The sequence below is a fragment of the Capra hircus genome, chromosome 21, assembly GCF_001704415.2.
Source record: "Capra hircus breed San Clemente chromosome 21, ASM170441v1, whole genome shotgun sequence".
In the NCBI taxonomy this organism is placed as follows: Eukaryota; Metazoa; Chordata; class Mammalia; order Artiodactyla; family Bovidae; genus Capra; species Capra hircus.
Window position 1 is genome coordinate 19,149,575 of NC_030828.1, and position 26,253 is coordinate 19,175,827.

Here is a 26,253-nt window from a genome sequence, read left to right on the forward strand (position 1 = left end):
TCTAGTGGGCATTGTGTGCAAACCAGCCCTCCCAAGGGCAGAAATACCTGCTCCACCAAAAAGGCACATTTTTTTAATAACTCCTTAGAAGATAATGCTGCCTACATATTAGGTCGGTGCAAACATAATCAGTTTCAAACCACGAATTTTAAATCATTATAACTAGGCTCAAACACATCTTTATTAGTCAAAATAGTAACCATTACAATCAACGCATTTTTGCCAATGAGAAATAAGTTTATTTATTCCTATAGCATAAAAATCCATGCTTCAGGATACAACAAACTCTTGGAAAGCATTTTCTGCCTCCTGCTGGTTATGGAAGTGTGTTCTCTGTAAAAAGATGCTTGAAGAAGTGTTAGTCAGTTGGTGAGAGGTCAGGTGAACAGGGCGAATGAGGCAAAACTTGTTCACAATTTGTTCAACTTCTGAAGTGTTGCTTGTGCGACGTGTAGTCGGGTGTTGTTGTGAAGAATTGGGTCCTCTTTGTTAACCAATGCCAGCTGCAGGCACTGCAGTTTTGGGTGCATCTCATTGATTTGCTGAGCATACTTCTTAGATGTATAGGGTTCACTGGGATTCAGAAAGCTGTAGTGGGTCAGATGGGCAGCAGACCACCAAACAGTGACCGCGACCTCTTTTTGGTGCAGGTTTGGCTTTAGGAAGCACTTTGGAGCTGCTTCTCAGTCCAGCCTCTGCGCTGGTCATTGCTGGCTGTCATATACAATCTACTTTAAGAAAAAATGTTTATTTTTAATTGAAAGATAATTGCTTTACAATATTGTGTTGCTTCCTGCCATACAACAATAATGAATCTACCACACATGTACTTATGACCCTCCCTCTTGAACATCCGTCCCACTTCCCCTACAATCCACTTGTGGCATGCCACAATCTGACCGAGAAACAGTGAAGAAGAGAGAAGAAAAAGAGAAGAAGAAAAGAGAGTGAAGAAAAAGAGAAGAAGATTCTTCAAATAGATGATTTTTTTGATTTTTGGTCAGTTCATGAGGCATCCAATTATAAAGCTTTTTCACCTTTCCAATATCTTCAAATGGCAAGTGACATTAGAACAGTTGATATCAAGTTCTTCAGCAACTTCTTGTATATTTGTAAAAGGATCAGTTTTAATTATTGCTGTCAGTTGTCATTGTCAACTTCTGATGGCCGGCCACTATGTGCCTTGTCGTCAAGGCTCTTGTCTCCTTTGCAAAACTTCTTGAACCATCACTGCACTGTATATCAGCGATTCCTGGGGTAAATGTTTTGTTGATGTTGCAAGTTGTCTGCACTGCTTTAAGACCCATTTTGAACTCAAATAAGAAAATCACTTGAATTTTCTTTTTGTCTAACAGCATTTCCATATTCTAAAATAAATATAAAATAAAAAGCAAGTAGTAAGTCATTAGCAAAAAACATAAAATGAGATATGTGCAATTAAAGTGATATATAGCATAACCACCGAGAAGGCAATGGCACCCCACTCCAGTACTCTTGCCTGGAAGATCCCATATACAGAGGAGCCTGATGGGCTGCAGTCCATGGGGTCGCTAAGTCAGATACGACTGAGCGACTTCACTTTCACTTTTCACTTTCATGCATTGGAGAAGGAAATGGCAACCCACTCCAGTGTTCTTGCCTAGAGAATCCCAGGGACGGGGGAGCCTGGTGGGCTGCCGTCTATGGGGTCGCACAGAATTAGACATGACTGAAGCGACGCAGCAGCAGCAGTAGCATAACATAACCACATTTATTTAGAATGTATTTCAATACCAAACAGCAAATTTCAATAATGCAAAAACCACAGTTATATTTGTACCAACCTGATACTTATGACCAGCTTCCCAGGTGGCTCTAGCGGTAAAGAACCCATCTGCCAATGCAGGAGATATGAGATGTGGGTTCGATTCCTGAGTCAGAAATATCCACTGGAGGGAGCATGACAACACACTCCAGTATTCTTGCTTGGAGAATCCCATGGACACAGGAGCCTGGAGGGCTACAGGCCATAGGATTGCACAGAGTCAGACATGACTGAAGCGCCTTAACACACATATAGTGCAATACCTAGAATCAGATTAATGTCACTACCTTTATTACTTGTATTCCGCCTGTTTTTATAAGATTCTTGTTTCTTGCATTAATAGTTCTGTGATTGTGTTTGTGATGAAATTTAATGATGACTAGGCTACTTGACAGAGAAGGCAATGGTACCCCACTCCAGTAGTCTTGCCTGGAAAATCCCATGGATGGAGGAGCCTGGTAGGCTGCAGTCCATGGGGTCGCTAAGAGTCAGATACAACTGAGCAACTTCACTTTCACTTTTCACTTTCATGCACTGGAGAAGGAAATGGCACCCCACTCCAGTGTTCTTGCCTGGAGAATCCCAGGGACGGGGGAGCCTGGTGGGCTGCCGTCTATGGGGTCTCACAGAGTTGGACACGACTGAAGTGACTTAGCAGCAACAGCAGCAGACTACTTGAAATTACTCATATAATATTCAGCTTTATAAGATCCATGACTGTAATCTTGTGACCCTAGACATGGAGAGGAGCAAAAAATGGAAACCATTTCCTGGAGCTGACAGGCCAGCAGGACAGGTGTCCAGAGGCTTTTGGCTGCTGTTTACCAGCACTGGGTGAGTAGCAACACACTGACTGGTGTATCAACAGACTTGTCTTCTGAGCAGGGAATGAGCATTCCTAGCACCCTGGGACAAATCCGTCAAAAAATGCCTCTGACAATGGATAATAAGAGAGAAATGGAGGGGACTGTGTAATAAAGAATGTTGCCCAAACCCAGTTCTACAGGCATGAAGTCATTAGTCACTGCAGTCACCTATGATCCACCGTGAAAGGGGTTCAATGCGAAGATCAGGATGAGGCATTTTGTGCTCTGAGAAAACTTGGCAGAACCAGCCCTCTGGTCAATATCTTCTGGCGAAGTTTTTCTGAATCCAGTTTCTCACATATTCCCGTACTTAGAAAAGCACTAAAACCATTAACTAAGATATCTCTTCCTCCTGCGTGAAGTTACCTTCTTACCAGACTGTGTGCTGATTGCTTGTCCCCCTCCCCAGAAGTCAGATACACATTAAAGCCTCCAGTCTTACCTCCTCAGAACAGTTCTCAGAACTTCCTGAGAGACCGTCTCCCCAGTTATAATCATCAGGTTGGCTTGAATAAATTTTCAGTTTCTTTCTTAGATTGACAATTGATCAATTTTTTATCCACAAAAGCAACTACACATTGATTCCCACAAGTCTCCTTGCTCAGCACATTGAGAACAAGGCTCTTCAGTGAATCCAGGTGATAACACTCTGTCCTCAGTCCCTGGTGCCACAAGCCCTACAGAGGGGCCCAAACTCAGCCCCATCCCCCACCTCCTGCACATCCCTGCTCCCCAGACAAGCCAACCCCCACTCCTCAGGCCTGGGCTCGGGCTCTCTCCTTCCTGAATCCCCTCTCCCTCCTCCTCCACTAAGACACACACTTCACCCTCCACTCGGATCTTGTGTCCTGCCTGCCCCTCGTCCTCCATCCCCGTTCAGGACACCTGCTCTCCCCTCTGTGGACATGCCCCGTGGATGTGCTGATGGTCAGGTCATGGGTCACCCTTCCTTCACCTGAGAGTTTCATAAGGATGGGCCGGGCCTTGCTCATTTGGGTCCTCAGCCTCTGGTCCAGCCTGGCCCGGAGCAAGTGCCTCATAAACATCTACTGAGCTGGAAGGGCCCACGTGTGGCCGCAGTTCCTAGTGTCCAGCCCACCTCCCTGGCCCCCTCTACCTGGGTGAGCTCCCAGCCCCCAGCATGTGCCTGCACCTGCCTGGGGTTTTGAAAGGCCTGCTAGTTGAGCTCTGGATCCCTCTCAGTTTTTGAACCTTCCCCACACTATATTGCATATCTGCCATTTTGCTCTCTGGGGGGAAATCCAGAAGCTTCTCTGTAAGTGAACATCTGATTATATCTCAGCATGGCTTCCCACTGAGTCCCAGATGCTTAATATGGTACCCAAGGGTGGGATGGCCTTTCCTTGCCAGAGTCTACTCTCTCTCTCTCACTTTCTCTCTTCCATAAACCTTGCTCACTCCTCCTGTCCCTGGATTCTCCTGTGAGAATTACCCCTTCCCAACAAAGCCCTCATTCAGGAGCCCCTTGTTCCCTGAGAAATGATCCAAATTTTAGAGGATCCAGCAGCACTCCACCTTCCCCAAAGGTTTAAGTAGTTATCTTCTGAGGGTCCTGTGATGGGGGTCCGCAAACTCCTGAATCATAGCAGGAAAAGGGGACCATGAAGGTGAGTGTGGGCATCATTGTCAGGGCGCAGACCTCTTGGTCCGCCTCCAGAGGACTCTTGTCTTTCTGGGGGCCTTTGGCATTTGTGGGAAGGAACCACAAGGGGGAGCCCTAAGTATGACCCCAGGATTCTGCTCACCCACACCTGAAGGAAAGGCAGTGCAGGAGTCACCTGACTTACTTCTCCAAGGCTGCTTCCTACCCTGAGGCCCGTGGGTCCACTAATGTCCTGGAACGGGTTCCAAGAGATCTACAAGAGCCCTGTAACTGAATGCACCGTTTCCAATGTATGTGAATTCATATTCCTGGGACAATCATAGAGTCAAAGGGATTTACACGCAGAAAATATTAAAGAGTGGTTCCCGCGTGGTTCCCGCGTGGTTCCAGCGTAACTGGGTTGTTTCCGCCTAACTCCTTAGAAGTAGGCTCTACCAGTGTTCCTAAACCAAACTGAGTAAGTGAGGGAACATGGACTTGAGATCTCTCCAGATTGCCCGTCTGGGGCAGTGATCTTTCTTGGCATCAGAAGAAGCAGGTTCAGAAAGATCTGGTACCTTCTCTGAGCATTTAATTTCCCCAGCATGTCGCCTTTCCAAAGCACAGCATCAGAGAATTCCTTAGTGGAGGGATCTCTTTAGAACTTTAGTTCATCTCTCTTCATTATACTCCAGCCTGGGGCTCATCCATCATTTCCCAGAGAGAGAGAGCTCTGTACAGTGCTCCTCAAAATGCAGTTTGTGGAGTAGTACCAGTTGCAAACTGTTCCTGGTCCACAATGAGATAAGTACACACAGTGAATGAACATTTACAAACTTTTATAGTAATTTGACATTGTCCAAAGATCCAGGGGTATGACCAGTGCCAGACAATGGGGCCTGGAGTTTAAGTTTAGTGTTGGAGTTTGTGCTAATGGTCCAGCTGCAGTGGCAGGACAGACATGACCCAGGTGAAGGAGCCTGGGCCAGCGAATCAATGCACTGCTTCCTTCATTGAGAATGTCTTGCCAAACACAAAAAATTAACTTTGCAAAACTAAGGAGTCAGCTTCAGTTCAGTTCAGTCGTTCAGTAGCATCTGACTCTTTGCGACCCCATGGACTGCAGCATACCAGGCCTCCCTGTCCATCACCAACTCCCGGAGCTTGCTCAAATTCACGACCATCAAGTCAGTGATGCCATCCAACCATCTCATCTTCTGTTGTTCCCTTCTTCTCCTGCCTTCAACCTTTCCCAGCATCAGAGTCTTTGCCAAGGAGTCAGTTCTCCTCATCAGGTGGCCAAAGTACTGAAACTTCAGCCTCAGCATCAATCCTTCCAATGAATATTCAGGAGTAATTTCCTTTAGGATTGACTGGTTTGATCTCCTTGCAGTCCAAGGGACTCCTAGGAATCTTCTCCAACACCACAGTTCAAAAGCATCAATTCTTTTATGCTCAGCTTTATGGTCCAACTCTCACATCCGTACATGACTACTGGAAAAACCATAGCTTTGACTAGACGGACCTTTGTTGGCAAAGTAATGTCTCTGCTCTTTTATATGCTGTCTAGGTTGGTCATAGCTTTCCTTCCAAGAAACAAACATCTTTTAATTTTATGGCTGCAGTCAACATCTGCAGTGATTTTGGAGCACCCCAAAATAAAGTCAGCCACTGTTTCCATTGTTTCCCTATCTATTTGCCATGAAGTGATGGGACCAGATGTCATGATCTTAACTTTTTGAATGTTGAGTTTTAAGCCAGCTTTTTCACTCTCCTCTTTCACTTTCATCAAGAGGCTCTTTAGTTCTTCACTTTCTGCCATAAGGGTGGTGTCATCTGTATATCTGAGGTTATTGATATTTCTCCTGGCAATCTTGATTCCATCTTGTGTTTCATCCAGCCTGGCATTTCGCCTGATGTATTCTGCATAAAAGTTAAATAAGCAAGGTGACAATATACAGCCTTGATGTACTCCTTTCCCAATTTGGAACCAGTCTGTTGTTTCATGTCCAGTTCTAACTGTTGCTTTTTGACCTGCATTCAGATTTCTAAGAGGAAGGTCAGGTGGTCTGGTATTCCCATCTCTTTAAGAATTTTCCACAGTTTGTTGTGATCCACACAGTCAAAGGCTTTAGCGTTAGTCGATGAAGCAGAAGTAGGTGTTCTTCTGGAATCCTCTTGCTTTTTGTATGATCCAGCAGATGTTGGCAATTTGATTTCTGGTTCCTCTGCCTTTTCTAAATTCAGCTTGAACATCTGGAATAGTCAGATAGTGAAGAGTTAAAATGAGTGAATTATAGAAAGACTAAGGCATTATTGTCTTTTATTATGTGATAATATTCCAGCTAATTGTCTACAGCTATTATTCTATACAAAGTTAGACTATATTAAGGGGAAGGTCCTGTAAAAATATTCAAACAATAGAACAAACTCCTGAAGATTCTGCAAGATAAGTTTGGTTCCAACTTTTTAAACATGTCAAATGGTCAATCAGATTTGCTTATTTATGTTACATCATCAGATTTTTAATGACTTCAATACTTACCTTCTGTTAAAAGAAATACTATGTTTTTATTAGATTTTTTTCATGTTGCATCATTTTATTAAATTAGCCATTCTATGAATGTGTTAATCTTCCTGAAACTTTATTTTTATTAATTTCAAACAGTTATAGTATGCCAGTTTTATTTATTTATTTATTTATTTTTTAATTGTCAGGACCATGCAACATGTGGAATCTCGATGCTTGACCAGGGATTGAACCTGTGCCCTGTGCATTGGAAGTGCAGAGTCTTAACCACTGCAACACCAGGGAGGTCCACTGAAACTTTATTTTAAATTGTATCATTACCCTTCTCAAAAATCTCAAACTTCTTTTAAAAGATAAAACTCAAACTTCTCCTTGTGACAATTTAGATCCTCTTCAATTGACATTGACTTGTGTTTTCTGCCTTACTGCTCACTGTTTCTTAAAAAATAATCATTACATTGGTTAAGGTGTGTAGTGATATCTCATTGAGGTTATATCTTGCATTTTCCTCACTATTAATGAGTTTCAGTATTTTTTAAATGTGTTTACCTACCATTTAGATATCAGTCTTTATAAAACATTTCAGCCTGTTTTTACAATCAAGCTATGCCATTTGAACTACGACTTATGTCTTATATGAACTTTCATTTTTCCAACACAGCACAACTATCAGTTGACACAATTTATACACTTTTCCAAAAGAGCACAATTGGTGATTAGGTGAATTTAGTGCATCTAAACCATTTATCTCTTGTATTAATTTTCATTTTTGTAAAACAGTAACCATTCTCTTAGACACAGATCCCGGAGGCAAGGCTTAAATTTGTAAAGAGGATAAAATACCAAATGAAAACTTTGTTGTTAGAATTCTATAATATATGAAGAAATATTTTTTAAAATACTCCCATTTAAATCAGTAAGATACACTAAAACTTCTTAGGAAGTTTGGCCCATTTTGGGGGGTTGTTTGCCTACTTATTATAAAGTTGCAAAATTTCTTTCTATATCCCAGATAACAGAAATTAAAAATATAATCCTTGTCATATTTTTTAAAGTTTCCAGAAAATCTTGCCCCATATGGTGGTCACAAGGACCCCGGGACCTGTTGTCATATCTTGGGTCCCCTAGTGTCTGAGACTCATAGGGGAGGATCCATTGATCTAGAGAAGGGTGGTCAGTGGAAACGCCCAGGAGGCACGAGGGAAGAAAATAAGTAATGTGGATGGAGAGGACTAAGGTCCTTGGAGACAACCAACTGATCCTGTCAGGGGCGGTGGAAAAGCAAGATGCCCTGTGCATGACATAAGCTCATGTTTATAAAGTAGGAAAAAAATCTACAGGTACCCCATACAAACATGTGTGCGTGTACATACACACATATCTATATATGATTTCAGAGTATGTGAAATGTGCTGAATGCTGTATATGAGGTTGAGGACATGGATGCTCCCTGGATGGAGGAGTGGACACTCCTGTGAGTAGGCAGGAAGCCTGGCCAAGCCCAAGAAGGGAAACTGGAACATGAGAGATAATTATAGACCTGCTTTATGTCAATGACACCTGAGAATAAGAAAAATATAGGCAACTAAACAGAGATGAGGATGGAAATCAACATAGATCATGTAATAGCTGCTCAGCTCCAGCCACCCAACTGTATCACCAAGGGAACGCAGCCTAGTGACACCAGATCTTTTGAGTCTTCTAAAGGAGGTAGAAATCTACATTTTCAAGTGAAATTAAAGTGCTGTACAGCAACCAAACATGCTGTTGTTGTTCAGCGACTAAGTCATGTCTAACTCTTTGTGACCCCATGAACTGCAGGATGCCAGGCTTCCCTGTCCATCACAATTTCCCAGAATTTGCTCAGACTCATATCCATTGAGTCAGTGATGCCATCCAACCATTTCACCCTCTGTCATCCCCTTCTACTGCCCTCAATATTTCCCAGCATCACAGTCTTTTCCAGTAAGTTGGCTCTATGCATCGGATGGCCAAAGTACTGGAGATTCAGCTTCAATATCAGTACTTCCAATGAATATTCAGGTTGATTTCCTTTAGGATTGACTGTTTTGATCTCCTTCCTGTCCAGGGGACTCTCAAGAGTTTTCTGCAGCACCACAGTTCGAAAGCATCAGTTCTTCGGTGCTCAGCTTTCTTTATGGTCCAACTCTCACATCCGTATATGACTACTAGAAAAGTCATAGCTTTGATATACAGACCTTTGTCAGCAAAGTAATGTCTCTGCTTTTTAATACACTGTCTAGGTTTGTCATAGCTTTCCTTCCAAGGAGCAAACGTCTTTTAATTTCATGACTGTGACATTAAATGGACACAAAGTTGTCATTTACTCTTAAGTATGAATCATAGGGTCATTTTGCTAGTAAGTTGGGAAAAATTAAGGGACAGTATGATCCTCCAGCTTCCCTCACCCCAGTGCCCCTCCCCACCCTGGCAGTGCCCACTGGGAGGCCCATGGGCTCCAGGGCTCCACTGGCAATTGGGGCTCAAGGAGCTTTATGAGTCCAGGGAGGTTCTCAGGTTTGCTCTGTGTTTCTCTTTCCAGCCTCAGCTTGTCCCAGGGTTTATTAGCAAAGGCAACAAGGCCCCTGATGGCAGGAAGCTGGCTGGGGCTCAGGGTGCTGACCCTTCTGCCCTGGGGGCCTCTCAGCAAATAGTCCCTTGGAAACAGGGCAGCTGTCCCTGAGGAGGGAGTGCGCTGGGAGGGGCCTCACTCCCCCCAACACTGGACCATGGAGGAGCCCCTGTGTGAGCAGGACTGCAGCCCTGGCTGGCGGGACTGTCTTGGGCAGGTGACCTGGGCAATTCTGTGGTCTCCAGGGTCCCTGCCACTCTGGCCACGTGTCCCTGTCACAGCCCTGAAGCCCCTTCAGGCCCCTGTTCTCCTGTCTCAGTTCCAGTCCAGGCCCCTCCTCCATGGGGAAGGTTGGCTCCATGCCTGCATCCCTTCTGGGTCAGAAGACCCCTACTGGGCTGCCTCAGGGCCCCTGGGACCCTGGAATCCACACTCCCCAGTCATCTCCACTCTGCCACTCCCAACCCCACCCCAGTCCCGAGCACATCCTCAGGGTTGTCCCCTCCCAGGGGTCCATTCGGTGCCTCCTCTTTCAGCTCCTATCTTTAAAAAGGGCCCGATCATCTGTCCAATTCCATCCCCTCCCTGGATACCCTGAAAGTCTCCACATCATAACCAGACACAGAATCCTTGTTCATTTCCAATCTCTTCTTTCCAGCTTGGAAGTTGCTAACTGGGAGCTGAGGGTGGGGTTGGGGCTTCCCAGGTGACTAAGTGGTAAAGAATCCGCTTGCCAGAGCAGGAGATGCAGGTTTGATCCCTGGTTTGGGAAGATCCCCTGGAGAAGGAAATGGCAACCCACTCCCATATTCTTGCCTGGGAAATTCCATGGACAGAGGAGTCTGGAGGGATACCGTCCATGGGGCCAAAAAGGGTAGATACGACTAAGCATAACACAGCTGAACCAGTCTCACAGGCCTAAAATCTTCACTCAGGTAGGACTGGTCCTAGATCTTCCCAGACTCACAGTGGGATGGTAGCTTCAATCAGGGACCGAACCCAGGTCTCCCGAATTGCAGGCTGATTCTGTACCAGCTAAGCCACAAGGGAACCCCAAGAAGCACATCTTCCCCACCCAGGAATTAAACTGGGGTCTAACTGGGGTCTCCTACATTGCAGGCAGATTCTTTACCAACTGAGCTATCAGGGAAGCCCTTTAAAAACCAAACATTATGTTAATTTATTCTGCGGTTTCCCCATGATACTCCACGTTGGAGTCATGCTGGGTTGGGCTCTCCCTTCCCCAATGGGAAAGTCACATGTGAAGGCAAAACTGGGGGAGGGGCTTCAGAACAGCCCTTACTTCCCATGTCATCTCATTCCCACGGCCTTGCTCTCACCCCAGGGCTCCTCCCTGTTCACCCCTGGAGCTGCCCTCCTCCAGGTGGGGCTGAGTCCCCTCAGATGGCAGCTCCTTCTGGTGATGCTCCAGGGAGGACAGGTCGGGACACGTATGTCTTCAGGTTGCTGTGGAAGGAGGCCGTGGCCCTGAAGGCATGTCCTGGGTCCCAGAACTCCAAGCTTTTTTCCTTTGCTCCCACCCATGGGCCCTGGTGCCAAGTGGGCTGTAAAGCAAAGTGTTCAGGCTTCCAGCTTTGGTGTTTTTATCTGGGTCCTCGCTCCTATCCATGGAATATTATTTGAGGCACTTGGTTCCCTGGGCCTAATTTTCTCTTTGTCAGATGATTAGGAGGACAATGTATTTATACAATCACTGTTCTGAAAACTTTGAGGTCAGATCTGCTCCAGAGTCAGAGTTTTTCAGACAGGTGACATGGTGCATCTACTTTATAGGAGGTAAAACCCTACTGGGGTCTGAAAGCAGTTACTAATCAAACACATTCGGTTCTCTGTGTGTGCTCGGTCATCCCCGACTCTGCAGCCTCATGGACTGCAGCCCAACAGGCTCCTCCATCCATAGGATTCTCCAGGTAAGAATACTGGAGTGGGCTGCCATTTCCTACTCTAGGGACTCTTCCCCACCCAGGGATCAACCCATGTCTCCTCCGTCTCCTGCGCTGGCAAGCAGATTCTTTACCATAGCTCCAGCTGGGGAGACCCAGTCAAATATGCTAGTGTTTTTGCAACTGAACTTTTGCACTTTTGCACTAAGTGAAATAAAGCCCATAAATTGTCTCATGTCCATTCAGGCCACATATTCTTATGAAATAATTTTTTAAAAACTTTTACAATTTTCAGAGCCTTGGAGATTGGAGTTACAGATAAGGACAATTCTACTTTGTGTCTCTGAGAGTAACGGCAAAAGCTGAAAGAGATAAGTAATATTTATGGGCTGACGCCAGATCCAGCCCAGCTGTGAGGTTGGGATAAGCCAAGTCTGACAAGGCCAAGGGTGGTGGGTGGGGAGAACCATTCTGGAACAGCTGTGCGGTTACCCAGGTGTCTGAACCATTGGTTCAAACTGCACAGATGCTGAGCCTCAGCTGTCACAGGGCCCTGAGCCTTTTCTAGGCATCTGGCTTAATCCACTTCCAGAGCTGGATCTTTACCTGGTGAGTTATTTGCAAGGACCACTGCCATTCCATTGACGGAGACCCACATGACCATCATGTCATCCACGTCACTGTCCTTAGGCTTGGACTCTGTGACCAACAAGAGCTACCTCCTCCACTTCCTGCAGCTGCTCTCCACCTGTATGGCCTTCTTCCTGGTGACCAGGGAGAGCACCTGGAGTGTGGACATAAGTAACTGGTCTATGTTTGTCTGGTGCTTCTGCTTCGCTGTGACCCTCCTTATCCTCATAGCTGAGTTATGTGGACTCCAGGATAAACTTCACTTCTGGGACAGCTTTCTCATCACCTCTGCCTGCTACTGCGCCCTTTTCTGCCTCTCGGCCTCCATCATTTACCCCATCATCCACCTTCAGATTTTTCCCGATGGCTCCCCCCGACACCATGTTATTGCTGCCACTGCATTCTCCGGCATCGCTTCTGTGGCTTATGCTGTCGAAGTGGTCTGGACCTGTGCCCGGACTGGTGAGCCCTCCTGCTCTTTGCTAGGCCTGCTCAAGAGGCTGGAGATCTTTGTGGCGTGTGTCATCTTCGCCTTCCTCAGCAACACCTACCCGAACGAGCGCCAGCCGGCCCTGGTGTGGTGTGTGGCTGTATACTGCACCTGCTTCATCCTGGGGGCTGTGGCTATGCTGTGGCACCGGTGTGACTGTGACGAGAGTCTGCCCTACTCCTGTTTGGGGTTTGGGCAGTCTGTGCTCGCTGTCCTCCTCTACACCACGGCTCTGGTCCTCTGGTCTCTCTACCAGTTCAACGGGGATTTCGGTGGGCAGCCCCAGCGGTCCAACGAGTTGAGCTGCATTGATGAGCTCACCTCCTACCTGTGCGTCTGGGACCAACGACTGGCTGTGGCCATCCTGACAGCCGTCAACCTGCTGATTTATGTGGCGGACCTGGTGATCTTGACTGTGGTCAGTGACCGAGGCTCTACCCAGGGGCTCCGGATTCCTTCTTCTCACTGAGCTCTGACGTCCTCTGGTGCCCTCTTCCTGCTCGCGCGCTCCCTCCTCACACCCTTCCCCACGCATCTCACTCTCTTTCCCATTTCTCTCCCTCCTTCTGCTCTGCCTCCCTGTCTTGTGTGTTTGCCCACATTCTGTTTTATCTCTTTCTCTTGCTTCTCTCATCTTTCCTACATTTTCTGCTTTTTGGCCCTCTTTCAGTTATTCTTGGTTTTCTCATCTCCTCTGTCCTGACCAGGACATTTTCCTTCTTCTGATCTATTGTCATAGCCACGCATTCCAGGAAACAAACTCACTCAGAAGGACAATGCAGGTAGTGGAGTGCAGTTTATTACACCGGCGGGCCCAAGGCAGAGTCTCCTCTTACTCAAGGACCTGGACCAGCTTTTGTGAAAACTCTACATACCCTAAGTGTACATGCCCAATCCCACCTCCCCAGATTCCTTGAAACTAGTCTGAACAAAGGAAAAGAAAGATACAAAGATAACCCATGATTCACATGCCATAGGCCTGGGTAGTTAACAGTGGACAATTATCAATAGGCCTGTGGTTATAGCCCAGTAAGCATAATATAATTTATGATTCTATTGGGAGAGTCTAGGTACGAGCCCTGGGGCTCTTCCATGGCGGGTGGAGGGGTGGGAGTGGGCCTGGTATTTCAGTTGGTATGTTGTTTCCATAGATACTGGGCTCAAAGTCCACAGTCTGGCCCAAGATGGAGTGCTGCTTTCAAGATGGAGCCTGTTCTGTCTGTTTCCTCCTTCACTATCAGGACCTGAGACTCCTTCCTTTTCTGCCCACCACCCCTCCCTACCTCCTAAGGTGCTGACTCCACAGCACACAGCCCTTCGTGCAGCTGTTCACACCTTGGGCCTCCGGAGGGGCCTCATTGCCAAAGGATGTCTGTCTCCCTGATAGTGCCTTAGTTGCTGTGTGTTAGGTGTATGTGGAGCTAGCTAAGGATTTGACCCCCTTTCTCTCAGGACAGGGCCTTGTACAGTGCACTTCCCCTTTGAGTTAAAAGAAAAAACTCCAGAGGTCAATAGTTTTCAGTGAATTGCAAGCTTAAAGCAGAGACCCTGGATCCAGAGGCCCTGCCTGTTGTTCAGTCTCACCTGAGATTGGTCCCAGAATTTTTGTGGGCTCACTAAAACCCTCTGCCTAGACCTCATCTTAAAGCTAGCAAGAGGTAGATGGCTTCCATTCCCACACACACTATGGGGAGTCAAAAATTGAGCTGGAAAAGAACTGCAGTTTCTTGAAGACAACCTCTGATGTATTTCAGAGGGGCAGGGATGTAACTCAGCCTCAGAGCTAAAAACTGCATATCCTGCCTCTGCAGGCAGAAGAACGTGGACCTTGCCACTTAAAGAAAAATAGCCACTTAAAGCTGATGTTAGCTAGTATCAACTTTAAAAAGTAGTCACAACCTAGAAGATGAGAGTTATGTTTTATTTGATGGGAGATTTTAGGACTTCAAGCCCGGCAGCCAGCATCTCAAGTGACCCTGAGAGACATGTTTTGAGGAGGCTGGGTTGGGAGGTGGGCAGGAGTCAGGTTATATTTAAGCTTATAACAAGGAGCAGGTAGTCTAAACATCAAAGGATTATTGTTAATTAAGGAAAGCCAGATCTCTCAAGTTAAAGAAGTTAACGCTTTTCTGTGAGAAGATGCAAGAGTCTGAGCTTACTAAAATCATTCCTCTCATTTGCATCTCAGCTGTCTGGGGCCAGCATCCAGAGATTTGATTACTCACATCCTTAGTTCCTTGTTCATGGTAGGGAGTGGCAGCAGCTCGTGTTGCCAACTCAGTAGCTGCTGGCTAGCAGGCATTGTTCTTCCTGGGCTCAGAAATTCACGTTTAGAGGGCTGGAAGACTGTGACATCCTGTTTACTGATATGACAGGAAATACTCTATTGCACACTCAGTTCAGTTCAGTTCAGTTCAGTTCAGTTGCTCAGTCATGTCCAACTCTTTGTGACCCCATGAACCGCAGCACACCAGGCCTCCCTGTGCATCACCAACTCCCGGAGTCTACCCAAACCCATGTCCATCAAGTCGGTGATGCCATCCAACCATCTTATCCTCTGTTTTCCCCTTCTCCTCCTCCCCTCAATCTTTCCCAGCATCAGGGTCTTTTCCAATGAGTCAGCTCTTCGCATCAGGTGGCCCAGGTATTGGAGTTTCAGCTTCAACATCAGTCCTACCAATGAATATTCAGGACTGATCTCCTTTAAGACTAACTGGTTGGATCTCCTTGCAGTCCAAGAGACTCTCAAGCGTCTCCTCCAACACCACAGTTCAAAAGCATCAATTCTTTGGCACTCAGCTTTCTTTATAGTCCAACTCTCACATCCATACATGACCACTGGAAAAATCATAGCCTTGACTAGACAGACCTCTGTTGGCAAAGTAATGTCTCTGCTCTTTAATATGCTGTCTAGGTTGGTCATAACTTTCCTTCCAAGGAAAAGCGTCTTTTAATTTCATGGCTGCAGTCACCATCTGCAGTGATTTTGGAGCCCAGAAAAACAAAGCCAGCCATTGTTTCCACTGTTTCCCCATCTATTTGCCCTGAAGTGATGGGACCAGATGCCATGATCTTGTTTTCTGAATGTTGAGCTTTAAGCCAACTTTTTCACTCTCCTCTTTCACTTTCATCAAGAGGCTCTTTAGTTCTTCTTCAGCCTGTGTAGTTTTTCTGTTTTTATTTGTTTCTTTTCTTTTTGATCAAGGGCCAAATTACTATGTGATCTTATTCTTAAAGGGAAGTGTCTTTCAACCCTTTTTCAATTGGCAGCTGGGTTGGGTGGGTGGATATTATTGCTACAACAGTAAACGTAATTCCAATGCCTGACTATGTTACAGAAGCAAGTTTCCGTGTGCCAGTTGCTTTCTGCTGCTCCTACTTGCTTCTCTGGGACTCATATATAACGTGATCTACGTAAATGTATATAAATTTAAAGAATTCCCTGGAGTTTCTGGGTCCCATCAGTCCCTGCTCTGAATCATAGAGAGAAGCCTTGTTCCGTCTCCCTCATCCATAATGTCTTTTTAAACAACCTAAATAGAAAGATAAAAGCAAAAAAAAAAAAAAAAAAAAAAAAGACCCACAAAATCAACAATCTAATTGACCCAAACTTGCCTAGAGTTCTGAAGCAGATAAGCAGACTTCCATTCTCACCCAAACCACCATCTCTGTACACCTGTCCCACTGCCTCCCAGTTTCCATATTAGCCAGAACCTAAGGGCTTGGCTCAGTGCTGCAGATCTAGCAGCTGGGTCCCGCCCCGATGCCCAGCATTCTGCCCCCTAGCTCTTAAAGGGGCCATGATAGCACCTGGAGACCCCTCTATAAAGGGATGTGCCTGTGTGCACCCTCAGTGTGTGTGTTCCTGGGCATGAGCACACTGAGACCAGCAGCTCTCTGCAGGAACTGTGGCTGTGACGGTCCCAAAGTCTCCTGTTCCCAACCACAAACCCACAGAACCCAGCATCCTGGCGTCACCAGGACCAGAGGGGCCAGGCAAGCAGAGCTGTGGGGGCGGGCAGGGAAGGCCCCCCACTGCTGCCCCTCACTCCTGTCCTGGGATGAAGCATGTGATCTTCACCCACAGGCAGATAAGGTGGATGGGAAGGGCTCACAGGAGGTGATCCCCATGGCAAAAATATGGTAAGATGTAGTAACTTCCATATTTTAAGGCAAGACAAGAAAAATTTAGACAAAATTTTTGCTTTGCTCTATGAGCCTCCTCTCTGCCCTCTGGTGTGCAGTGTGCCTCTATCTGTATTATGCGTTAGCCTGACCTCCTCAAGGGCAAAGCTACTTGCTCCACCATAAAGATAAATTTTCTTCCTCAGGCCCCAATCATGAAACTCCTTAGAAGACATCCCTACTTACTTATGACTGGGTTAATGTCATAGGCCATATTATTTGTGTTCTGTGCTTTTCCTAAGATAATTGCTTCCTGCTTTAAAAAAAATATGTGATTGAGCCTCAGATAGAAATAATGATGACTTGAAATGATTGACCTGAAGTATAGCACTGTAAGATCCAGTGTTGTAACAGTATGACTCTGGAGAGGGGAAGAAGCAACAGGAGAGAAATATTTGCTGGAATCTGACAAAGTAGTAAAACCTGTGGTCCAGAGGATTGAGGTTACTATTAACAGGACTAGGTGAGGCCCACCAACAAAATATTCTCCTGACCTGGGAATGCATTCCTGGTGTCCTGGGACAAACCAGTTATGAATGTCTCCCAAACCTTGGTTGAAATTAAGACCAAAAGGCAAAGGATTGTGATATAAAAATGTTGTCCACCACCCAGTTCTACAAGAATCAAGTCATTAACCACTGCAGTCCTTGACTTAAAATCAATCCTGGAAGGAATTCAGAGTGAAGATCAGCCTGAGGCACTCAGTATTCTGAGAAAACTGACAGAACCGGCCCTCAGATATGTAGATATCTCCAGGAAAAATTTTCATGAGCCCAGTCTCTCGCATCTTGCCATACTTAGAAAAGCACTAAAGGCATTAACCAAGATATCTGTTCCTCCTGAGTGAAGTAACCTTCTACCAAGCTGTGTGCTGGTTGCCATGTCCCCCTTCCCCCAAGTCATATAGGCACTCTCCTCCCCCTCTTACATCCTTGGAACAGACAGAGAGAATCTCTCCCCAGTTGCAATCTTCAGGTTGGCTTGAAATAAAATTTCCATCTATTTTTCTAATAGATTGACTATTAGTTTTTCATCCACAAAAGAAAGTATGTGTTTACCTCCACAAGTTAAGCACAGGAAACTCATGATCCAATATTTTCCTGAATCAAATTGAACACAGACCTGGGATCTCACTTCCCAGGACGATGGAAATGCCTCTCTGCTTTAGTAGAAGAAATGCCCAGAGTGGGCTCACCTGAGGGGCTCACTGTCCAAGCCTCATGGTTCATGAGGGTGGCTGCTCCATCCCTCCTGTTGGCAGTTTAGTGTCATTTGTCACAATTCCAAGGCTGGTCCAGCCCCCTCACTGTGGAGCTCAAAAGAGAGTGTAAAGGTCCTCTGCTTAGTCCAACACTCTCATCATAGAGGAGGAGCAGCTGGACCCCAGGGAGGGCAGCACTTGTCCAGAATCACCCTGTGTGTGGCAGAATCAGAGTCAGGACCAGGTGCCCTGTCCCCAGGCCGGCTGCCTATCCACGGCCCCACGCAGCTTGTGACAAGTGTGGCAGCAGCATCCTCCAGGCTGGGATTCTGCCCCGTCCACCCGCATTCTGCACTGACCTGCCCCGTCCTCCTGAGGAGGGCATTCACTGCTGGGTGAGTCTATTAAAGTATTATCAATGCTGAGAAGAGAGCATGGCACATTGAGGTGTTTGTTGAATGAATATTACAGAAGCTTACAGGATCAGACTCTAGGCTAGACCTCCCAATCAAAATACATTCCAACTCTTCTGCCTTTAGGGGAAATGTCTGAGAATTACCAGACATGTTTTATCTCATGTATTCCTCCTAACAACCCCAAGTCTTTGCATGAAGGATGTCTCCAGGGAGGGATAACTGAGAACCTGAGACAGTATTTAAAGATGTCCTCATCATGTAAGTCTTGGTGAGAGACTAGGCCTCAGACACATAAGAAACTTAAGAGGCCAGATAAATAGTTGACTTGCCCCCAAGTGGTGTCTGGACACACATATAAGTAGTAGGTGACACACAGACACAAGTCAGATCAGAATTCCTTCTGCAGGGCTGTCTGCTTCCGGTGGCCACAGTGCCTGGACCAACTGCCCTAGGCTGTGGCTGCCCAGCACCCCTCCTTCCTCATCTGAGCCTGGTCTAAGCCTGGTTTCTCCCCAATAATTCTCCAAGCTACCCACCAGGCTTCTAGGACAGTTGTTCTCTGCTTAAGTTGTCAGTGATATTCTTTGCAGGATGTAATTAGGATTTGTCATGTCCAAAAGCAGGTGCTATTATCTCCATTCCCTGGATGAGGAAACTGAGGCTTAGACTGGCATTGACTAAGCACAGGACTACTGTGTGCCAGGCTGAGCTCTGGTCTCAGTTCAGGGTTGGGGGTGTGTAGACATGCCAGGGGAAAGGCCCTGAGATGACCAAGAGGAACTGGAAGATGTTCTCAGTGGCTGGAAGGAGGGAGGTGAGGAGGCTGGAGAGGTAGCAAGGGGTCTGAGCTTGCAGGGCTATGGAGGTGATGTTTTAGAGTTCATGTTTCATCCCAAGAGAGTGAAGAAAAGCCTTCAAAGGTGTTTTAGTTTGAGTTCAGTCCAAGCAGGCATTGAGGGAAGAATGGAAATAGAGGAATCAACTAGAAGCTGCAGGTGAGGGGATGGATGGATCTGGAGATGAAGAAGGTGGCTCCAGAGATGAAGAAGAGTAGGTGGGTTCACGAGTATTTTGTGAAGAGCATCTGTGAAGGTGGCGCCATTGACTGAGATGGGAAAGATGAGGGAGGATCAGTGTATGTTGGGGGTGGGGGATTGAAGAGGTGGGACTGGACATGTTGAGTGTGACATGTCCTGAATCATCCAGAGGAAGAGATCAGGAGGCGGTTGGGTGTGACTGTGGATCCCAAGAGAGATCAGCTCTGGAGGCAGGAATTGGGGAGTCATCATCATAGAACCTGTTCATTTCATTCAGTATCTTCTTAAATGTCACACCCATCGAGCATCCTGATCTCTACCCACCAAAGAGAGCAGCCTTGCCCACCCCACTCCAATAACTCTCTTTTCTCCTGTTTTCCCTTTGTGCATGTGTGCGTGCTAAGTTGCTTCAGTCGTGTCTGACTCTTTGCAACCCTATGGGCCATAGCCTGCCAGGCTCCTCTGTCCATGGAATTCTCCAGGCAAGAATACTGGAGTGTGTTTCTGTGCCCTTCTAGAAGGGATCTTCCTGACCCAGGGATTGAACTCAGTTCTCTTATGTCCCCTGCACTGGCAGGCTGGTTCTTTACCACTAGTGCCACAAGGCAGTGAAAGTGAAAGTCGCTCAGTCCTGTCCAGCTGTGGACTGTAGCCTGCCAGGCTCCTCTGTCCATAGAATTCTCAGGCCAGAATACTGGAGTGGATAGCCGTTCCCTTCTCCAGGGGATCTTCCCAAGCCAGGGATTGAACCCAGGTCTCCCACATTGCAGGAGGACTCTACTATCTGAGACACCGGAGAAGCGCAAGCTAAGGGGCCTGCAGAAGCTAAAAGAACAAAGGAATGACCCTCCTGGGGCATCAGGGACAGCACAGCCCTGCTGACAACTTGGCTTTAGATTTCTGGCCTCCAGAACTATGGGACATAAATTTCTGTTGTTTTAAGCAATCAGAATAGTAATACTTTTTTTTATATAGGTGAAGGAAACCAAGATGAACACCCAGAAGTGAAAAATGGAGTCTTTGTCATATCTTTCTCTAAGTTTCCAGAAATGGATTCTGACCTCCTGTTCTAGAGCATGTTAGTCACACAGATTCCAAGACCCCTTGTCATATCCTGGGTCCCTCCTGTGTCTGAGACTCACAGGGGAGGATCCACTGACCTGGACAAGTGGGTCAGTCCAAACACTCATAGGAGCCAGGAGGGAAGGAAATAAGTAAAAGGGGTGGAGAGGACAAAGGACCCTGCAGAGGACCAGCTGCAGCTGTCGGGGTGGTAGAAAAGCAAGATGTTGTGTGATGACAAAATCTCATGTTTATAAAACAGGAAAAAAAAACCACAAATATGCCCTACAGACACATGTACATGTATGTACACACATGTCTACATATGATTTCAGAGCCTGTGGAATGTGTTGAAGGCTGTCCACAAGGTTGAGGACCTGGATGATCCCTGGGTGGGGGGGTGGACACTCCTGTGAGCAGGCAGGAAGCCTGGCCACACCCAAGAGGGGAAAGGGGCACAGGGGAGATGATCACGGTCCTGCTTGATGTCAGTTATACATAAGAAAACAGAGAAAATATTAAACAGAGATGAGAATGGAAAACAATATAAATGGCATAGCAGCTGCTCAGCTCCATCCACTTGCTTCCTGAGGGCACCCAGCCCAGCGACACCAGATCTCCTGAGGCTTCATAAGGAGCTGGAAATGTAGATTTTCGTGTGAAATTAAAACACTGCAGCTGCCAAACACTTAGTGAAGAAATGATACTCTATACACTGTGAAGGAAAACCTAACACACCTATGAGCCACCTCCAGTACAAACTGGTCTCTGATCTGGAGCAAATCAAGCTTGCATGTGCTGATGTCCAGAGTGGGGCAGGGCCTTCTGGGTCCTCTGTGAGGGGGAGGGGAAGGGAAGGGGTAGCTGGCATGGCTGGGTGCACCATGTGACAGGTCCCCTCACAGAGCCGCAACTTCCTTGTCACTCTGAGTGTCTTTCCTACTAGCTTCCTCCTTCTCTGCCCTTCTTGCATCTCCTCCACCTTCCTTTGTCCCAGCCATATCCTTCCCAGATCACCATCTTCCAGTCCACACGCCTGACTGCTGGGCAGGCAGGGCTCAGCCACATCCAGGCTGTGCTCTGATGGGGGCACCATGTCCAGGCTCACAGATTAGAGTGGAGGAGGGGCTGCTGGGAGACTCAGGTAAAGCTGCTGCTTTCCAGGTGGGGGAACTGAAGCCCAGAGAGGGCACGGGTCTTACCCAGGGTCACACAGCAGGAACCTCCATGGCTCTCCTTCCCCAAGAACTCACTCTATGCCATTAAATGGACCCAAACTTGTCATTTAACCATAAATATATATCACAGGCTTACTTCATGGAGGTTAAGTTGGGAACAAATGTGCAGGCAGACAGCAAGACTTTGCCAGCATCCCTGATAGCTGGTGCCCCTCCCCAGCCCCTGGCAGGACCCACTGGGAGACTAGCACCTTATAATCATACACATTAGTGTTCCTGTCACTGAACTTTTAAGTATTCACACTAAGTAAAATAATAAAGACCATGAAGTGTCTCCTATCTGCTCAGGTCAAATTTTCTAAGGAACCTTTTTTTAAAGTATTCTTCCCTCATAGCTCAGTTGGTAAAGAATCCACCTGCAATGCAGGAGACCCCAGTTTGACTCCTGGGTTGGGAAGACCCACTGGAGAAGGGATAGGCTACCCACTCCGGTATACTTGGGGGCTTCCCTTGTGGCTCAGCTGGTAAAGAATCCGCCTTCAATGTGAGAGACCTGGGTTCAGTCCCTGGGTTGGGAAGATTCCCTGAAGAAGGGAAAGGCTACCCACTCCAATATTCTGGCCTGGAAGAATTCCACGGACTGTATAGTCCATGGGTCTCAAAGAGTTAGACATGACTGAGCTACTTTCACTTTTAGAGCCTTAAAGAATTGGGATTTCAGGTAAGGACTATCCTACCTTGCGTCTCCATAGATAATGGTACAAAACACAAAGAGATTTTAAAAATGTTCATGGTTTGAAGCCAGACCCAATCCAGCCATGTGGTTCAGAATAAGACAAGTCTCCTGACAAGGCCAAGGGTGATGCATGGGAAGAACCATTCTGGAGCTGCTGTGCTGTTACCCAAGTGTCTGAGCCATTGGTTCCAGCTCCACAGATCCTGAGCCTCAGATCTCCAGGGCCCTGAGCCTTTTCCAGGCATCTGACTTGATGTGTTCTTGATTTAGATCTTTCTCAGGTGTCTGTTCCAGAGGATCAAAGTGCAGTCCTCCGACAGTGACCCGCAGGACCATCACATCCTCCTTCTCACCATCCTCCGGCCTGGGCTCTCTGACCACCATGGGCTACTCCCTCCACTTCCCGAGGCTGCTCTCCATCTGCGTGGCCTTCTTCCTGGTGGCCAGAGTGGGCACTTGGACAGTGGACCTAAGTAACTGGCCCATGTTCATCTGGTGCTTCTGCTTCCCTGTGACCCTCTGCATTCTCATAGTTGACTTATTTGGGCCCCAGTATCACCTATGCCTCTCCTGGGACAACTTGCTCATCACCTGGGCCTGCTATGTCACCCACTACTGCCTCTCAGCCTCCATCAATAACCCCCTTATCTACCTTCAGTCTTGCCTTAAGGCATCTTCTGGAACCACACCAGCTCTGCCTCGGCATTCTCCCGCATCTGTGGTTTATGCCACCGACGTGGCCTGGGCCTATGCTGGACTGGTGTGTGCTCTGGCTCTCTGCTCACTGAGCCAGGATTGCTCAAGAGGCTGGAGCAAGATGCTAGGCTTGGCTGAGAGCAGGAGAGGAAGAAGGTTTGGAATGACTTCACAGCCACCAGTTACTTTAAAGGGCTTCTGGTGTCAAGACATGTATGAACACAAACACACACGACCACACACTGAGCATGCACTCAGGCACACACCTTTAGATAGAGTCATGCAGGTGCTGGTGGGGGCCTTTTAAGAGCTAAGGGTCAGAAAGTTACGAGTTTAGGGGGTGCAACTGCTAGCTGTCTTGGCCTGGGCCATGTCCCCAGGCTCTGGGGATAGTTGAGAGTGGGGAGACTGTGGGAAGACCTCACAGAGATGGTGATTTGTGTGAGAACAAAAATCTGCCCAGTTTTTCTGAGTTCTGAGAAACTTTGGATCAATTAGGGTATGTCAGTTTTATTTTATTTTTAAAAATCTTTGTATCGAGGCTTAAAAAAAGAACATTATAGATGTGGGAGAAAAGACAAGGCTTCTCTCTATGATTGACAGTAGTGTTTGATAGTAACCAGAAATTCCAGGAAAGTAAAAATTACTTGTGTATGGGGTCGCAAAGAGTTGGACACGATGGAGCGACTTCACTCACTCTTACGTTTATTAGATACGGGAAGAAACAACAGGAAGGAATCACTTTCTAGAGTTTGACTCTTGAGACAGGTGGTTTGGGGGATTAGGCCACTGTTACCAAGACAAGATGAGAAATAGCACTTGAGTGGTCTATCAGTAAAACTCTTGACTGACCTGGGAATGAGTATTCCTAGCACCCAGAGACAAATTGGTGAAAAATGCCTCCTAAACTTTGGTTGAAATTAAGACCCAAAGGAACAAGATTGTGAGTAAAAAATGTTACCCACCTACCAGTTCAACAAGAATCAAGTCACTATCAACTGCAGTTACTGACTTACAATCCACCTTGAAAGGAATTCAGGGTGAAGATAAGGATGAGGCCCTCTGTGCTTCAGGAAAACTGGCAAAACTGAAACTCACATAAATCTTTTCAGGAGAAATATTTATGAATCCAGTTTCTTGCATTCTCTCATACTCAGAAAAGCACTGAAACCATTAAATAGATGCCTGTTCCTCGGGAAGACTGTGTCCCCAGTTGTAATGGTCAGGTTGGCTTGAATAAAATTTCCTATTCCTTCCTTAGAATGACTACTGATTAATTTTTTATCCATAAAAGCAACTATGCATTGACCTCCACAAGTCTGGGTGCAAGAATCCTATGTTATACTATTTTACTGAATCAAATTGGGCCCAAACCTAGGCTCTCACTTCCCAGGAGGATGGCAATGCCTCGGTGCTTTAGTAAAAGAATTGCCCAGGGTGGGCTTACCGGAGGGACTCACTGTCCAAGCCTGGTGGTTCATGAAGGTGGCTGCTTCATCCCTCCTGTTGCAGGGCATTAAGGGTCATTTGTCTCCCTCAGGGCCACTGGGACCCTGGGATCCCCCCAGTCATCTCCACTCTGCCCCCTGCCTCCACCCCAGTCCTGGGAGTATCCTCAGGGTTGTCCCCTCCCAGGGGTCCTGCAGGGGCCTCCTCTTTCAGCTCCTGCCCTTGAAAGGGGGTGATCATCAGTCCATCCCCACCCCCTCCCTGGATGCCCTGAAAGGCTCCATTCAGCATCAAACACAGCACCCTTGTTCATTACCAATCCCTTCTTCCCAGCTTGGAAGCTGATAACCAGCCTCCCAGGCCAGGAGAATCCTGCTCAGGTAGGACCACTCTTAGATCTTTCCAGACTCCCACCTGAATGGTAGCTTTGGAGCTTAAGAGCCGAAAAGAAGTGCAAGTGAAATTGTTAGTCACTCAGTCATGTCCAACTCTTTGCGACACCATGGACTGTAGCTCTCCAGGTTCCTCTGTCCATGGCATTCTCCAGGCAAGAATACTGGAGAGCATTGCCATTCCCTTCTCCAGGGGATCAAGCCCAGGGTTTGAACTCTGGTCTCTTGCATTGCAGGCAGAGTCTTTACCGTCTGAGCCACCAGGGAGGCCCTAAGAACCAAACCCCTTAATTTATTCTGCAGTTTGTCCAAGACGCTCCTCCTTGGGGTCATACTGGGCTGAAGTCTCCCTTCCCAATGAGGAAGAGTCACATGTGAAGGCGAAATTGAGGGGGCAGGGAGAGGATTCACAATAGCCCCTGCTTCCCACGTCATCTTGTCCCCACGGCCTTGCCCTCACCCCATGGCTCCTCCCTGTTCACCCCTGAGGCTGCCCGCCTCCGGGTGGGGCTGTGTCCCTCAGATGGCAGCTCCTTCTAGTGATGGCTCCTGGGAGGCCAGGCTGGGATGCGTGTGTCTTCAGGTGCTGTGGAAGGAGGCCGTGGCCCTGAAGGTGGGTCCTGGGTCCCAAAGCCCCAAGTTTCTATTCTGGGCTCCCACCCCCGGGCCCTGCCCTGTTGTGTAGGCTGTAGAGCCAAGGGTTCAAATTCACAGCTTTAGCATTTTTATCTGGGTTCCCACTCTGCACTTTTTGACCTTAAGCAAGGCACTTGATTGGACTTTGTCATCTGTAAAATGGGATCAGCAGGACAATTCCCAATCCCTTTTCTGAAAACTTTGGGTTCAGATATGCTTCGGAATTTAGAAGTTTTCAGCCTCAAACAGGTGAAATGGTGTATCTGCTCTCCGTGACATGACACCCTACTGGGGTCTGAAAACACCTTGTAACCAAATACATCATTGTTTGTGCAAAAGAACTTTAGAAATTCACACTAAGTGAAATAAATATAGACTGCAAATAGTCTCATGTCTCTTTTAGTAAAATTTTCTACCCAGATATTTTTTAAACATTATCTTTTTTTTCAGATCCTTGAAGCATTGGGATTGCAGATAAGGGGCACCCTCCCCTGTGTCTCTATAGATAATGGCACACAGCATAAAGAGATTAAAACATGTTCATGGTTTGAGGCCAGACCCAACCCAGCTGTGAGATGAGACAAGCCTCGTGACAAGGCCAAGGGTGATGGGTGGGGAGAATCCTTCTGGAGCGTCTGTGCTGTTACCCAAGTGTCTGGGCCATTGGTTCCAACTCCACAGATCCTAAGCCTCAGCCATCACAGGGCCCTGAGCCTTTCTCTGTCATCTGATTTAATCTGCCTTGGAACCTGGATCTTTCTCCAGTGGATTCTAAGTGGAGATCACTGCCATACCAGTGACCGTGACCTGAACAACCATCAGGACCTCCTCGTGGTGTAGCAGAC

General features: G+C 47.0%; 1 protein-coding gene across 1 annotated transcript; it reads left to right on the top strand.

The window, feature by feature from the left end:
* LOC102188633 (myeloid-associated differentiation marker-like) lies at nucleotides 11,949–12,889 on the top strand. Its single transcript, XM_005694965.2, has one exon. The coding sequence runs from the start codon at nucleotides 11,957–11,959 to the stop codon at nucleotides 12,887–12,889; it is 933 nt and encodes a 310-aa protein (XP_005695022.2). The 5' UTR covers nucleotides 11,949–11,956.